The 12,897-nt window shown below is 57.0% G+C and overlaps 2 protein-coding genes across 3 annotated transcripts; one reads left to right on the forward strand and one right to left on the reverse strand.

The window, feature by feature from the left end:
* Positions 1-1,258: 1,258 nt before the first annotated feature.
* RPS19BP1 (ribosomal protein S19 binding protein 1) lies at positions 1,259-4,653 on the forward strand. The gene is made up of 4 exons (XM_045872488.3): positions 1,259-1,415; positions 1,583-1,711; positions 3,713-3,810; positions 4,176-4,653. The coding sequence occupies exons 1-4, from the start codon at positions 1,364-1,366 to the stop codon at positions 4,308-4,310; spliced, it is 414 nt and encodes a 137-aa protein (XP_045728444.1). The 5' UTR covers positions 1,259-1,363; the 3' UTR covers positions 4,311-4,653.
* Positions 4,654-10,695: 6,042 nt separating this feature from the next.
* Positions 10,696-12,837, reverse strand: ATF4 (activating transcription factor 4). Of its 2 annotated transcripts, none has more exons than XM_045872489.2 (3): positions 12,614-12,837; positions 11,696-12,013; positions 10,696-11,609 (listed from the first exon to the last, which is right to left on the reverse strand). In XM_045872489.2, the coding sequence occupies exons 2-3, from the start codon at positions 11,919-11,921 to the stop codon at positions 10,780-10,782; spliced, it is 1,056 nt and encodes a 351-aa protein (XP_045728445.2). In that variant the 5' UTR covers positions 11,922-12,013; positions 12,614-12,837; the 3' UTR covers positions 10,696-10,779. The 2 variants fall into 2 exon arrangements, with proteins under 2 accessions (XP_045728445.2, XP_064446651.1); XM_064590581.1 differs by lacking the exon at positions 12,614-12,837 and adding an exon at positions 12,303-12,452.
* Between the last annotated feature and the right edge of the window lie 60 nt (positions 12,838-12,897).

The following is a 12,897-nucleotide window of genomic DNA, read 5'->3' on the forward strand; positions in this document are numbered from 1 at the left end:
GTTAACAGTACCTTAACATAGTGTTTGCTATTATTAACGTCTATTTAGGTGTTCTTTCCCCCCAGGACTAGCTCATGGCGGTTAGACAGTGAGGTTCATCCAGGAATGTCCAGCTGAGTCATCCCCATGCCCCACCTCAACAGCGTAGGGCATACGAAAGGCTCTCAAATCATATTCCTCATCATTCACCACTCATCTATTGAGTTCCTTCTGCATGCCAGATACTGGGCTAAGAGCTGCAGATGGAGCTGTGAATAGGGAGGATTCTTCCCCACTGCAAGAAGAGTAATTTCTAGGGGCACCTGGGTGGCTCAGTCAGTTAAACAGCTGCCGTCGGCTTGGGTTGTAATCCCAGGGTCCTAGGATCAAGTCCAGCATCAGGCTCCCTGCTCAGCAGAGAGCCTGCTTCTCCCTCTCCCTCTGCCTGCCTCTCTGCCTACTCGGGCTTCTATCTCTCTGTCAAATAAATACATTTTAAAAAATCTTAAAAAAAAAAAAAAAAAGAAGAAGAAGAGTAATTTCTAGGCCAGAAGTTCTCGAACTTTTTGGTCCAAGAAATTCCTGACACTCTTAAAAAAAGTTCAGGATCCCAAAGAGCTTTACCATGTGTAAATACCTACTGATATTTACCATATTAGAAACTAAAACTGAGAAATATTTGATTTTTAAAATTTAGTAAGTTAATGTTTTATTAATTCATTTTTAAAAACAAAAGCAACCCCACTGCATGTTATAAATAAAGGGCTGTGGGGTACCCTGTGGCCCAGTGACGTCAGACATGCTTTTTGCCTGCTCTATGTTGAACAAATATTTCTAATGAAAATGGTTGTATTTTCCAAAGCAAAACAAAATAGCGGGAAAACACTGACACGGTTTTGCATCTTTTTGCAAATGTCTTTCAGGTCTGACATAATGGAAGACAAGTTGGATTCTCATGCCATACTCCACCGATATGTTGCTTTGGTTGATGTACGTGAAAAAGAACCCGCTGTACACTTCCCTTTGTCGAAAAAATTGATAACACGAACACTCTGCTCCGACCCCCGCCTCGCCCACGAGGGAGCTTCGGGACTCGGGAAAGTTGACCAACCAGCCCGGGTTACGGACGGCTTCCGGAAGAAGGCGTGGCCTTCTTAGGATTGGACAACAAATGTGTCCTTCTGCAGGTTGGCCCCGCCTCCAGTCCCCGCCCCTATTTCCTCTCCGTAGTAAAGTGGCGACCCCAAACGCATGCGTCCTAAGGCAGGCGGGCACTTCCGCCCGCTCACTCCGGAACCTTCTGTTCTCGCTCGGGTTTCCGCCGAGAGGACCAGGGCGGTCAAGGCGGAAGTAGCGTGGTGTGTAGGCGGAGCTAAGCGCAGCCATGTCGGCCGCCCTGCTGCGGCGGGGCCTGGAGCTGCTGGGGGCGCCGGAGGGTGAGACGGGCCTGGCCGGGGCCGCGCAGCGCGGGCGGAGGGACGGCAGGGGCTGCGGGCGGGAGCCCAGAGGGTACGGGACGATCCAAGCCAGGCTTGGCCCTGGTGGGATGGAAACCCTGCGCGCCCTCTGACCCGGGTCGGTCCCTCTCTCTCTTCCCCTGCAGCCCCCCGGGCCGCGCCAGGCCAGGCCAAGCCGAACGGGGCCTCGGCGAAGCGGACCCGGAAGGCGAAGGCGACCCAAGCCCAGAAACTGCGGAACTCGGCCAAGGGAAAGGTGCCCAAGTCCGCGCTCGGTGAGCTCGGGAAAGGGGCGGCACCCAGGAGGAGGGGGCGCTGGAGGCTGAGCTTGAAAGGGTGGCCGGGCATTTTCTGGAATAGCAGGTGTGCGCCAGGCGCGGAGCCGGGTCTTGGGAGTACGGAGGTGGACGAAACACGTCGTCCCGGTCCTCGTGGGCTGCTGCCCTAGTGGGGAGAGAAGCACCAAAGAATTTCAGAGGTAGGGAGTAATTGCTCAGTGTGATGAGGCCTGTGGAGTAAGACTGGAGTGCTCTGGGGGGCTTCAGAATAAAAAGCCAAATCAGACTGCTCTGCGGAAGAGACATTTAAGCCCGTACCTGAAGGAAGTGGAAGAGTGAGCCAGGGGAAGAGCGCTCTGGAGAAAATAGATCATGCAGAGTTAGGAAAAAGTTCGTTGCTTTGAGAATTGGCCACAAAGATGCCTGGACAAGGTGACGGAGCGGGCAGGAGTCCGAGATGGAGCGCTTAACAAGCCGTGAATGTTCTGCGTGCCTGGTGCTGTTCTAAAGCCTGTATAAATAAATATTCCCTCGTTTGGTTCCTCACACGACCCTGTGAGGTCAGTACTGTCGTGACCCCCATTTGTTAGATGCAGAAATGGGCACCGGCCCAGATCGCACAGGTGGAAACCAGGCAGTGTGTCTGCGGAGAGATTTGCTCTCACCTACTCCGTTAGGGTGGGAGGCACTGTGGCCTGGGCAGCCGCGATGGTGCAAGGATACGAGGGGGTGGGAGAGGGAGCATTGCTGGGCTTCAGTGGTGAATTGGCTGCAAGGATGGAGGAAGAGGGAGACACCGAGGACAGAGCCCACTTTCTAGTAGAGCATCTTGGGAGATAGGATGCCATGTAACGGGTCAGACAGCCTTGAGGAGGGACAGATGTGGGCTGGATGGTGGGGTCTTTTGACATGTGGCAGGGCTTGGTGAGCTCCTAGTGTGTCTTTGAACCCCCGGAGCCTGGTACATAAAAGGTGTTCAGATATTTGTTGAAAGAACTATGAATTCCAAGCAGGAAACGGCGTGAGCAACAGTGATGTTGGTGTGAAACAGGAGCCTAGGGTGCCAGGGGTCACCTCCTGTATCCCAGCCCTCGTCCCCCCTCCCTGTCACGCTACCTAACGGATGATGAGGGGACTCTGGGGCCACCTCGGTGTGAGCCGCATCATGTCTTGCTTGGATTATTTCAGAAGCCTCTTAACCTCCACTCCCCCACCCGGTAATCTTGTTCTCACCGAGGCAGCCAGAGTGATCCCGTGAAGCAGTAAGCGGGACCTGTCTCTCCCGGCCCCACACCCTCCAGTGGCTTTCATCAGACTTGCTACCCAGTGAGGCCCCACGTGGTCTGCCCCATCTCCATCTTCATCTCCTACTGCTCTCCCCTCCCCATTCTAGCCATTTTCTGTTCTCCAAACACATTAATCGCACTTCTTCGGGTTCTTTGCACTGGCTTAGAATGCTCTTTCCCCCGATATCCACACTCTCTCCCTTGAGTGTTTGCTAAAACCTCATTTCACTGAGGCATGCTCAGACCCTCGTATTTAGAATTGCAACCCTCCACCGCTGGCATTCCTCATTTCTCTTTACTGTGGTGTTTCTCTTCATAAAATGTATCACTCTCTAAAATACTATTTATCTTGTTTACCGTGTTTCTTTGCTTTGGAATGTAAGCTCCATGAGGGCGGGAGTTTTTGCTGTTTTCTGCTATATGCCCTGCATCTCCAACAGTGTCTGCCGCACAGTAAATGCTCAGGACTAGTTTGTTGCATAAGCCCCTTGAGCGTCAGGGAGCCGGGGGCAGGGGTGGGGGATGCTTTCAGTAGGATCGAATGGAAAGTGGATTGGACAGAAAAGAGCCCGGCGTGCTGGAGTTAACCTAGGGAGGGGACACAGGGCCTTTGACATGGCTGGTGGGGGGACGGGGAAGAGCTGTCGGAAGGGGACCCAGCGGCTTCCAGGGAGTACATCTGAAATGATGCCTCCCTGCCTGCCATCCACAGCTGAGTTCCAGAAGCGAGAGTGTCGAGGCTACCTTGGAGTAAACCTGAAGTTTATGACCAGTGCAAGAAGTACCGTGGCGGAGTCAGTCACCCAGCAGGTTTGTCAGGAGTGGGCTGTGGGGCAGAACCTGGGTGGGGAGAGCCAGGGCTGTTTCTGGGACCCATGGGAGTCTCTGCCCTAAGCACAGAGCAGAGGTTGGGCCACCCCTCTAGATGGCAAAGAGCAGAGCGGGGCTGTTGGGAGGCTGGGCCTGGCCTTACTCCCCTGTGACCCTTGTGGGCCTTGGTTTGTTCCTCTGTAAGTGGAAATGGTACACCCTGCCTCCTGGAACAGCGTGAGGGCCCAGTGAGAAGGTAGCACTCAGTCAGCTCTGCTAGGTTGTGCAGCTCCAAGGGGCGGTCCCTCATGTGCAGAGAGAAACCACCGAGGGATCCTGACACCCCCCCCACCCCACATCCCCAGATTGTGCGTCAGAACCGGGGCCGCAAGGCCTGTGACCGGCCTGTAGCCAAGACGAAGAAGAAGAAGAAGGCTGAGAGCACCGTGTTCACCGAGGAAGATTTCCAGAAGTTCCAGCAGGAATACTTCGGCAGCTAGGCTCCCAGGAGGACACAGTGGGAAAGGCACTCAGCTGCAGTCTCCTTCTCTGACCTCACAGCCTCTGCTGGCCCCGTGGCCGGAGCAGGGTGGCTAGCGTGGAGCTGGGGAGCCGACGCCCAGGGGAGGAAACGCACTCAGACCAGAGCTGACATCTGCAGGCTCGGGAGGAACCATCTACCTGCTAGAAAACATTTCTGACTGCTTCGTTTGCTTTGGCCCAAGTAGGGCCTCTGGGCTGTTCGCTCCGGAGAGGCCAGTTCCTAGGCCCTCGGGGCCACACCTCTAGGAGGGAAGGCTGCTGGGCCGGCTTCAGGTTCTAATAAACGTGGACCCAAGAGCAGAGTGTGTGCTGCCAGGGCGTCTCGCATCTCCTCTGGCACCAAGGGCCTTTCGCCATCCCCCATGCTTCTTAGGGCTCCGGGTCAGAAGTCCTCCCGTCCAGCCCCAGTGTAGCTGGCCCCCGGGGAGCACCCAGCATCTGCTCATGGGCTGAGAGGAGCCCTCCTCCCCTGGGGGTGGCGACCACAGCTGACCAGGCAGCCCTGGAGACAGAGTAGTATCCACTGCGGCAGGGGGCTTCCGGGGCAGCCGACTCGGGGTTCGGGAAGCGGGGGTGTGGCTGCCCTGGCACCCAAGGCTTGTGCTCTTGTGGGGAGGGGGGCAGCTCAGGAGGTGACCTCACGAAACGTCACGTCACGCTCAGGTGTGTGCCCAGGCAGGAAGCCAGGGCTGGGGTCGGGCTGGTCCCTTCCCAGCAGGCATGTGCCAGGGACGGGTATGTGGAGAGCGAGTGCCTGAGTGAGCGGATGTGCTGACTGGATGGGTCTTCACTGTGGAGGAGACGACAAGTTCTGGAAGTCCAGGAGCCTCTTCTTCCCCGTGCAGAGAGGACCCTGCTTGCCTTTGGGCAGCTCCATCCAACTCTCTGCTCCCCCGTGTCCCGGGCTCCTTAGGTCAGGGCCTCGTCTGGCAGAGGACTTGCGGAGGGGCCCTCCTGTGGCTGGGCCGGCTGGGGGGCCACAGTCTGCCAACCCCACAGTGGGTCCTTATGGCCAGAGGGGAGAGGGTGCCGCACCCCCCGCACTGCCCGGGGGGTCTGCTCCTGGTGGTTAACTAGCTTTGCATCCTAAGTGGGGACAGCAGGGGACCGCGGACCTGGCTGAGGCAGAGGTGGAGCCCGTCCTGCCTGCAGGTGGCCTCCGTCCCAGCAGCAGGAAGCAGACCATCCATCCAGGAGGCTAAGGGGGCAGGAGAGGAGGGAGCTGTGACTCCAAACCCTTACGGACCCACCTTCCTCGCATGGGCTTGTTCCAAAGAAGGGAAAGGCTGGTATCTCTCACATTCTCGCTCCTGCCTGCTGAGCTTTCGTAACCCCTGCGGGGGGAGAGGCAAACTTGGATATCCCCAGAGACTCCTTCCCTTCATCTCCGCTGTGCGGGCGCCTTCTTGCTCACTTCACCAGCCCTCGAGCTCCAGGCCCCTTTCTGACAAGGACACGCCCACTGTGCCCTAATCACCTACGGGTGTCCCTTCCCAGGCGTAGAGTGACGGGCCCGGCTCCGGGGCAGGGAGTTGGCAGGTGTGAGAGCGGGGTCTGCCACTTCTCTGCTGGTGGGTACGTTCTGTTCGTTCCACGTAGCATCAGTGACGGTGTCCGTGCTCCCCTTGAGTGACCAAAGTTAGTGCTCACTTCTGAGATTCTGGTCCAGGAGGTCGGGGTAGGACTCTGGGACGTGCTTGTAATGGTCACCCTGGACAGAGGCGCCTGCGTGGCTCAGGCGGTTAAGGGTCTGGCTTCGGCTCAGGTCGTGATCTCTGGGTCCCGGGATCAGGCTCCCTGCTCAGTGGGGAGTGTGCTTCTCCCTCTCTGTCCCCCACCTTGTGCTCACTCTCTGTCTCTGTCTCTCTCTCTCAAACAAAATCTTAAAGAAAAAAAACAGTCACCCTGGACAGTTCCGGTGCTAGGGCTTAGAAGGCGGCAGAGGGCCTGGGAGAGGCGCCGGAGGATGGAGGATGTGCCACCGTTAGGGGAGGCGTGTGTGCAGAAGTCAAGATGGGGCTTGCTGACCACATGCTCCAAGACCTGGCGACTGACAGACCAGCTGGGAAAGGAAGGGACGGGGCTCAAATAAGAAGACACGGAGCTGCCACCTTCATGCCGGGTCTAAAAAGACCCAGGAGGAGGAGGCCCTCCTCAGTCGAGACATCGCGAGTGACACGAAGCGCCTGGAAGCATTTGTGTCCCCTGTGGTTTGGGGCAGCTGGCCGACGTGGACCTCCATGAGCAAAGCTGGAGGAACGCACGTGGTGACCGGTGGGAGGGCCCAGCAGGGTGGGCTGTTTGAGGCATCCACACTTCCTGGTCCTTTGTGACCGGACGGGTTGGCTGGGGCGTGGGGCAAGAGTGGGGAGGCCTGCCCGTGGGACCCGGCTAGGGCACAACCACAGGCCTGCCCACCGGGCCTGCGCAGAGTTTGTGCGGACAGAGGCCTGAGTTCCTGCAGGAGCTGGGTGGGTCCCCATCAGGTGACTGCCTGTCGCAGAGCTGGGGTGGGGAGCCCTCTTGGACAGGTAGGTGGGACTGTGGCACTCGCAGCACGTGCCCCTTCGTGAGTTTTCTGGGCCAGCTTTCTTGGGGATGCCTCGCCATTCTCTACATTCACAGCTTCCGAATCCTTTGAAGCCCAGAACGGGCACCCTTTCCTCCAGGCAGCCTGCTGTGACCTCCCACCCAAGAGTCCCCGCTCCTTCCACTGGGGTCAGCCAGCTTCACAGTCCTGGCTCCCGGAGCTGTCACTTTCTACTTGGTGTGAGCATCTACCTACTGCCCTCCCACTGGACCCTGAGCTGCCGTCCCCTCAGCACGTGGTCCCTGGCACAGCTGTGCCGGCACTCAGGTGCCCCTACGGGGGCTTCGTGTCTCCAGCTGGACCTTCTCCTGGTCTCCGGCCTCAAAGTCCGCTGCCCCCTCCGTCCCCACCTGCTTGCCGAAGAGATTTGCCAAGACCGGACACACCCTCGGCCAGCATCCAAGAGTTGAAATGAAGAGTCCCTGCTCCTCACCTGATTTTCTCCATCTCAAGAAATGGAAACTCCGTCCTTCCAGTTGCTCAGCCACCGTTCTGTCCCCTCTCACACATCCGCCATCGGAGCCTGACTTGCTTGACCTTGAGGATCTATCCAGGCCCTGACCAGCTCTCCTGGCTCACCTGTGCTGACCCCAGCCTGGTCCTCTTTCCCCGCTCCCCCCGCCCCCCGCCATTCACAGGCTGTCTGAGGAGCCCTCTTCAAATAGCAACCCCTGTATCACTCCTACTCCGGAGACTCCCCAAGCCACATGGAGACTCTCAAGTCCCATCACAGTGACAAGGCCCTGGACCACGTGTGCCGGCCCCCGCCACAGGCACTGCGGGCTTACTCCCTCACCTCCCAGAGAGGGCCTCCCTGAACACCCATCCTGAATGGGCAAATCCAGCCCCGCCCCAGCGCTCAGCATGCCCACTGCCATGGCACATTAGATGCCTTATTGGTGGCCTCCCTTGCCGGAACGAGAGCGGAGATTTTTGTCTGTTTTCCTCACCACTGAATGCTCAGCACCCAGAATGATGTCTAGCCTGCGGTGGGTGCTCATGAATAGTTGTAGAGAAACAAGGCCTGTTTCTGATCTCCAGGACCCGCAGCCTCATCCTAGGAGTCAAAACAGGCGTGCAGTGGGGAGAGCTGCGCGGCTCCAGCCTCTAGGTGTGGGCCGCAGAGGGCTTGGCGCTGAACCAGGAGCACCCTGTCCCCCAGTGCAGCAGGGGGAGAGCCCAGCCCCAGGGCTGACCAAGGCCCAGCAGGGCCCCACAGCAGTGGAGCTGGACTTCGTCTCATTCCCACTCCCTCTGTGGGGGGCTCTCAAACACTGAGACCACACGTGCTGAGCAAGGCCTCTGTCATGGTCTATACCGGCTGGCCCTGGGCCAGCGTCCACCTGCAGGCTTGCCTCGTTAAAAAAGGTGCAATCGTAAGATCCTCCTTACCACTCCTAATGCAGATTATGAGCTAATAACCGGAAAGCACTCAGAGCCGTGCCTCAGAACTCTAAATAAAAACTATTAGTCGTAATCATTATTACTTGCCAGGCACTGTTGTAGGTCCTGGAAATATGGGAATGAACAAGACAGCAAGATCTCTGCCATCAAAGAGCTTAATTACATTGTCATTGGAGAATGGGAAATAGAAAATAAACATGTATGCAAATAGGTTCAACTAGAGATAAGGTTATGTAAAAAATAAAACGGCAAAGCAGAGGGGCTGGGACATTAGCAGAGTCATCTTGGAAGGTGTTTGGGGTGACATATGAGGCCTACATGAGAGGGGAAAGGAGCCCTGGAAAAATCTTGCAGGCAGGGGGAACAAGTGCAAAGGCCCTGAGGCAGGAATGAGCTTAAGAAGCTCAGGTCATAGTGGCTGGAGCACAGTGAAGAGTGAAGGGGGGTAAAAGCTGAGTGTGCTCTGAGCCTACACGTAGCTCTGCAGGGAACTTGCTACCCATCCCATCCCTGCCTTTTGGGTTTGGGGAGTCCTTAGCCGCAGGGACCTGGGAAGGGGCATAGCTCAGTGTCCTGGCCTTTGGCCTCCAGCCGGCACTGCCCCTCAGGGCACCCCAGGGAAAGGTTTCCCATCTGTCAAATGGAGAAGTGGGCCACTGTCTCCGAGGGCCTGCTCCAAGGGCAGAGGGTCTCACTGGCACTGGACGCAGCAAGGTGGCTGGGTCACTTCCAGGGCCTCGGTCTCTCTCGCCTCAAATCTCCATGTCCTCCTCCTGCCCCCATCCCACATGCCCCAGGCTTGGGCAGCTGCCCGTTGTGCAAAGCATAAGACACTGTCGGGGGTGGACAGAAGGAAGCAGTGTTTGTGGTTGTAGATTTCTATTTCCTATCTTGGATAAAAAACTCTAAGGTCACAACACAGAAGTGAGGAATAGAGCAGGGATTGCAGATGGCAGTCGTGCTCATGTGTGGGCCTTTGGCAGTGGCCTTAGGCTCCCCACTCTCCTCCAGCTCCTCACCCCACATGAGCCATGTGGAGAACTGATGTGATCTTAAGCCTGCACATTTGTACTGATCTGTAACACACGTTAGCGCCCACACGTGCTTTCTCTGAACCCCCAGCTTTGATGAGTATCCAGGGTCCCCCTCTAATCCTGCCTGTAAGGAAATCTAGAGCCACACTAAGTGCACTCTGAAGTCAGACTGCCTGGGTTTGAATCCACCAGGCAGCTGGGCAGGTTACACAACCGCTCCAAGCTTTAGTTGCCTCATCTGTAAAATGCGGAAGATGAGGTGATCCTTATGAAAAAAGCATTTTGGGGACACCTGCTAGACTCTTTGATCTTGAGTTGTTTTGAGTCCCACCTTGTGATTATTAAAAAATAAATTTTTTAAACTTCCACATCAGTGCATGTAGCTGAGTAGATGCTGTTTTTCCAACCAGTAAATCCCCACATACTTAGCTACCAGTTCAGCTGCTTAGAGGTGAGAGATCTTGTCTGTGATAATTTTACTACCTAGATGGGTGGTCCCTGCTGAGTAAGATGGAGGCCCATGGCCTTGTGAGGAATGCTACCACCTCAGGGCAGGACCTCCACTCCCTCTGGCGTCTGAGGAAATGTTCCCATCCAGGTCACAGCTGGTTGTATTCCAACAGCAGGCTGGCTCTCAATGCCCAGCATTGGGAAGTAGGTCAGGGAAACATGGGCCCTCCCCCCCCCCCTTGTTCTCAAGTTCTTCCAAAGGCAAATGGGTCAAGAGCCCAATGCTTCCTCCTGCACCTATTTCCCACAGGGGAAAGGCCCCACTGGGTTACCACAGGAACTGGGAGAATGCACGTAGTAGAGTGCTTACAACACTGCCTGGTGCCACACTCTGGGGGGTCCGCATTGCCATTCAGATGAACATCAAGGCTTCCTGGTGCTGTCCTGACATCACCTATGGACAGATCTGCCAGCCTTTGAGCCCAGCTCTGGCCAGGAATTTCTGCAAGCTACGTCTTGAACCCCCAACTCGTCGTTTATTCCAGCAAAAACCAAAGACCTACTTTTCTCTAGTGTTCTGGGGAAGCGCTCTACAGAACTGTAAAAAAAGTGGAATTTAATCACTTAGCGCCCAAGTGGGGCATGTGGCTCCTGATCACCCAACTCCCTCAAGAGTAAAGCTCCCCAGCCCCACCCAGCCACCTATGGGGCCCCAAAGCCCAACTCCCTCCAGCCTGGGAGTCCAACAGAATCAACAGTGGTCCTGACCTATGGCCCAACAGGGCTGAACCAACCCCACTCGCCTTGCTCAACAGCCAGGCCAAGGTGGATTGAGACCAGAAAGCAGGCACACAGCAATTCAAGTACTTTCACTACAAAATAATTTATTACAACACACAGCTTTAGCGCAAGCCTATGTACAAGCACACACACTCCTGACTACCCCGACTAGGGGACCCTTTTCTTCTCCCTCGCCTTTCGGACCTCTTCTATCAAATCTTTCAGATACTGGATCTCCTTGGCTAAAGAATCTGCCCTCTCTTTCAGAGCCTCATTCTGCTTTTCCAGCTCTTTACACTCCCCAGTGAGGGCCTCCTGCTCAGCCCTCTTCTTCTGGCGGTACCGAGTGGCTGCTGTCTTGTTCTGCTCCATTTTTTTCAGCTTCTTATCTAGTTTCTCCACCTTTACTTTCGCTTCTGTCTTCTCTCCAGGAGGGTCATAGGGTTTGGGGCGGGCAGAACCAGAGAGGGAACCTGGAGACAGCAGGCTCCTATTTGGAGAGCCCCTGGAGGTAGAGGGGCTATGCTGGGGGGACCCCAGATAGGACTCAGGACTCATACAGATGCCACTATCATTATCTGAGGGGGCATCCTCCTCCTTGATGCACTGAGGGATCACGTTACTGTAAGTGGCGGAGTCTGACTTTCTATCTCCTTCAGAAATATCCACTTCACTGCCTAGCTCTAAACTAAAGGAATGATCTGGAGTGGAGGACAGGGCCCCTGGGGAGAGGGGAAGTGGTTGGAGGAAGGTAAAGGGGGCAATCTGGTCTGTTTTTTGTAAACTTTCTGGAAGATGGCCAATTGGGTTCACAGTCCGGGGGGGCTCCTTATTAGTCTCCTGGACTAGGGGGTCAAAGAGATCACACGTGTCATCCAACGTGGCCAAAAGCTCATCTGGCATGGTTTCCAGGTCATCTATACTGAACAGAGAATCAAAATCAAACTCCTTCAGATCCATTTTCTCCACCATCCAATCTGTCCCGGAGAAGGCATCCTCTGCAAGAGAGAACCAGGGAAGTCAGACGCACACTGCCGCAGCGAAGCCCCAGACCAGACCCCAGGGGCAAACGACGCTCACTCACCCTTGCCGTTGTCTGAGGCACTGACCAACCCATCCACAGCCAGCCATTCGGAGGAGCCCGCCTTAGCCTTGTCGCTGGAGAACCCATGAGGTTTGAAGTGCTTGGCCACCTCCAGGTAGTCGTCTAAGAGACCCAGGCTTTCCTCAGCCCCCAAACCCGACTGGTCGAAGGGGGACATCAAGTCCCCCACCAACACCTCGCTGCTCAGGAAACTCATCTCGGCCATGTCGCGGTACTTTACTGGAATCGAGGAATGTGCTTAATTCGAAGGTGTCTTTGTCGGTTACAGCAACGCTGCTGCTGGATGCCGTGAGAAGCCTGAGAAGCAATCAGAGACCAAGTCCCCTCAGACATGAGCCGACCCGAGAAGTTCGTCTCTCCGCCCCGGAGAGAGGATGGCCAAGCTAGAACCCCACTCGGGAGCAGAGGATCCGGCACATGCGGCCCCAGAGCCATGGCGTCCACCTTCCCGCGGCCCGCTCAAGATGGACGCCCTCGGGCCGGGCCGCTCCTCCCCTCGCCGCCGCCGCCGCCAGAAGGCGCGCCCTGCTCATGTCCAAATACGGCCCGGGCCGCCCGGCCCCGCCCACGCCCGCCCGGGACTCACGCCGCGCTCCTGCCGCCTTGCCCCGCCGCCATCTTGGCCCCTGCCACGTTTCGCGGGGCGCCGGGCGGGACGCCGCCGGGTTCAGGGGCCGGGGCCGCCGCCGCCGAGGGCTTCTACCCCCACTCCCGCCGGGCCGCGGCCTCCCGACCCCGAGGCGTCGGCGTCTAGAGGACACGCAAACGGGGGTCACGCGTCCCGGGCGCTCGTAAAGCCGCTTCCCCTTCCGCGACGCCGCCCGGCCTGCCGCGCCCAAGCGAGCTGACTGCCCTTGCCGACTCAGGGGAGCACGGCCGGGGCGGCCCGGTACTTACGCCATGGCTTAAGCCGCTGGAGGGTGCCGCTGCAGAGCCTGGTGCTGCTGCCGCCGCTGCAAAGGCCAATGCTGCCGCAGGCACTGCTGCCTCTAATACGCCATGGCGGCCGCGGACCCTGCGGGGATTGGAGGGAAGGCGCGCACTTGCGGGAAGGATCTACATTTATAGGCGGGAGGAAGAGAAATGGCGGCGAAGCGCCGCCCGAGGGTCCTTTATAGACTTTGCCTCTCTGAGGACGCATCACACTGCACATCCTTCCGCCGCGGTCACGTGACCAGCGC

This window comes from Mirounga angustirostris, unplaced genomic scaffold (assembly GCF_029215605.1).
Source record: "Mirounga angustirostris isolate CCGP_5_RB_7025 unplaced genomic scaffold, mMirAng1.0.hap1 SCAF_5, whole genome shotgun sequence".
Lineage (NCBI taxonomy): Eukaryota > Metazoa > Chordata > Mammalia > Carnivora > Phocidae > Mirounga > Mirounga angustirostris.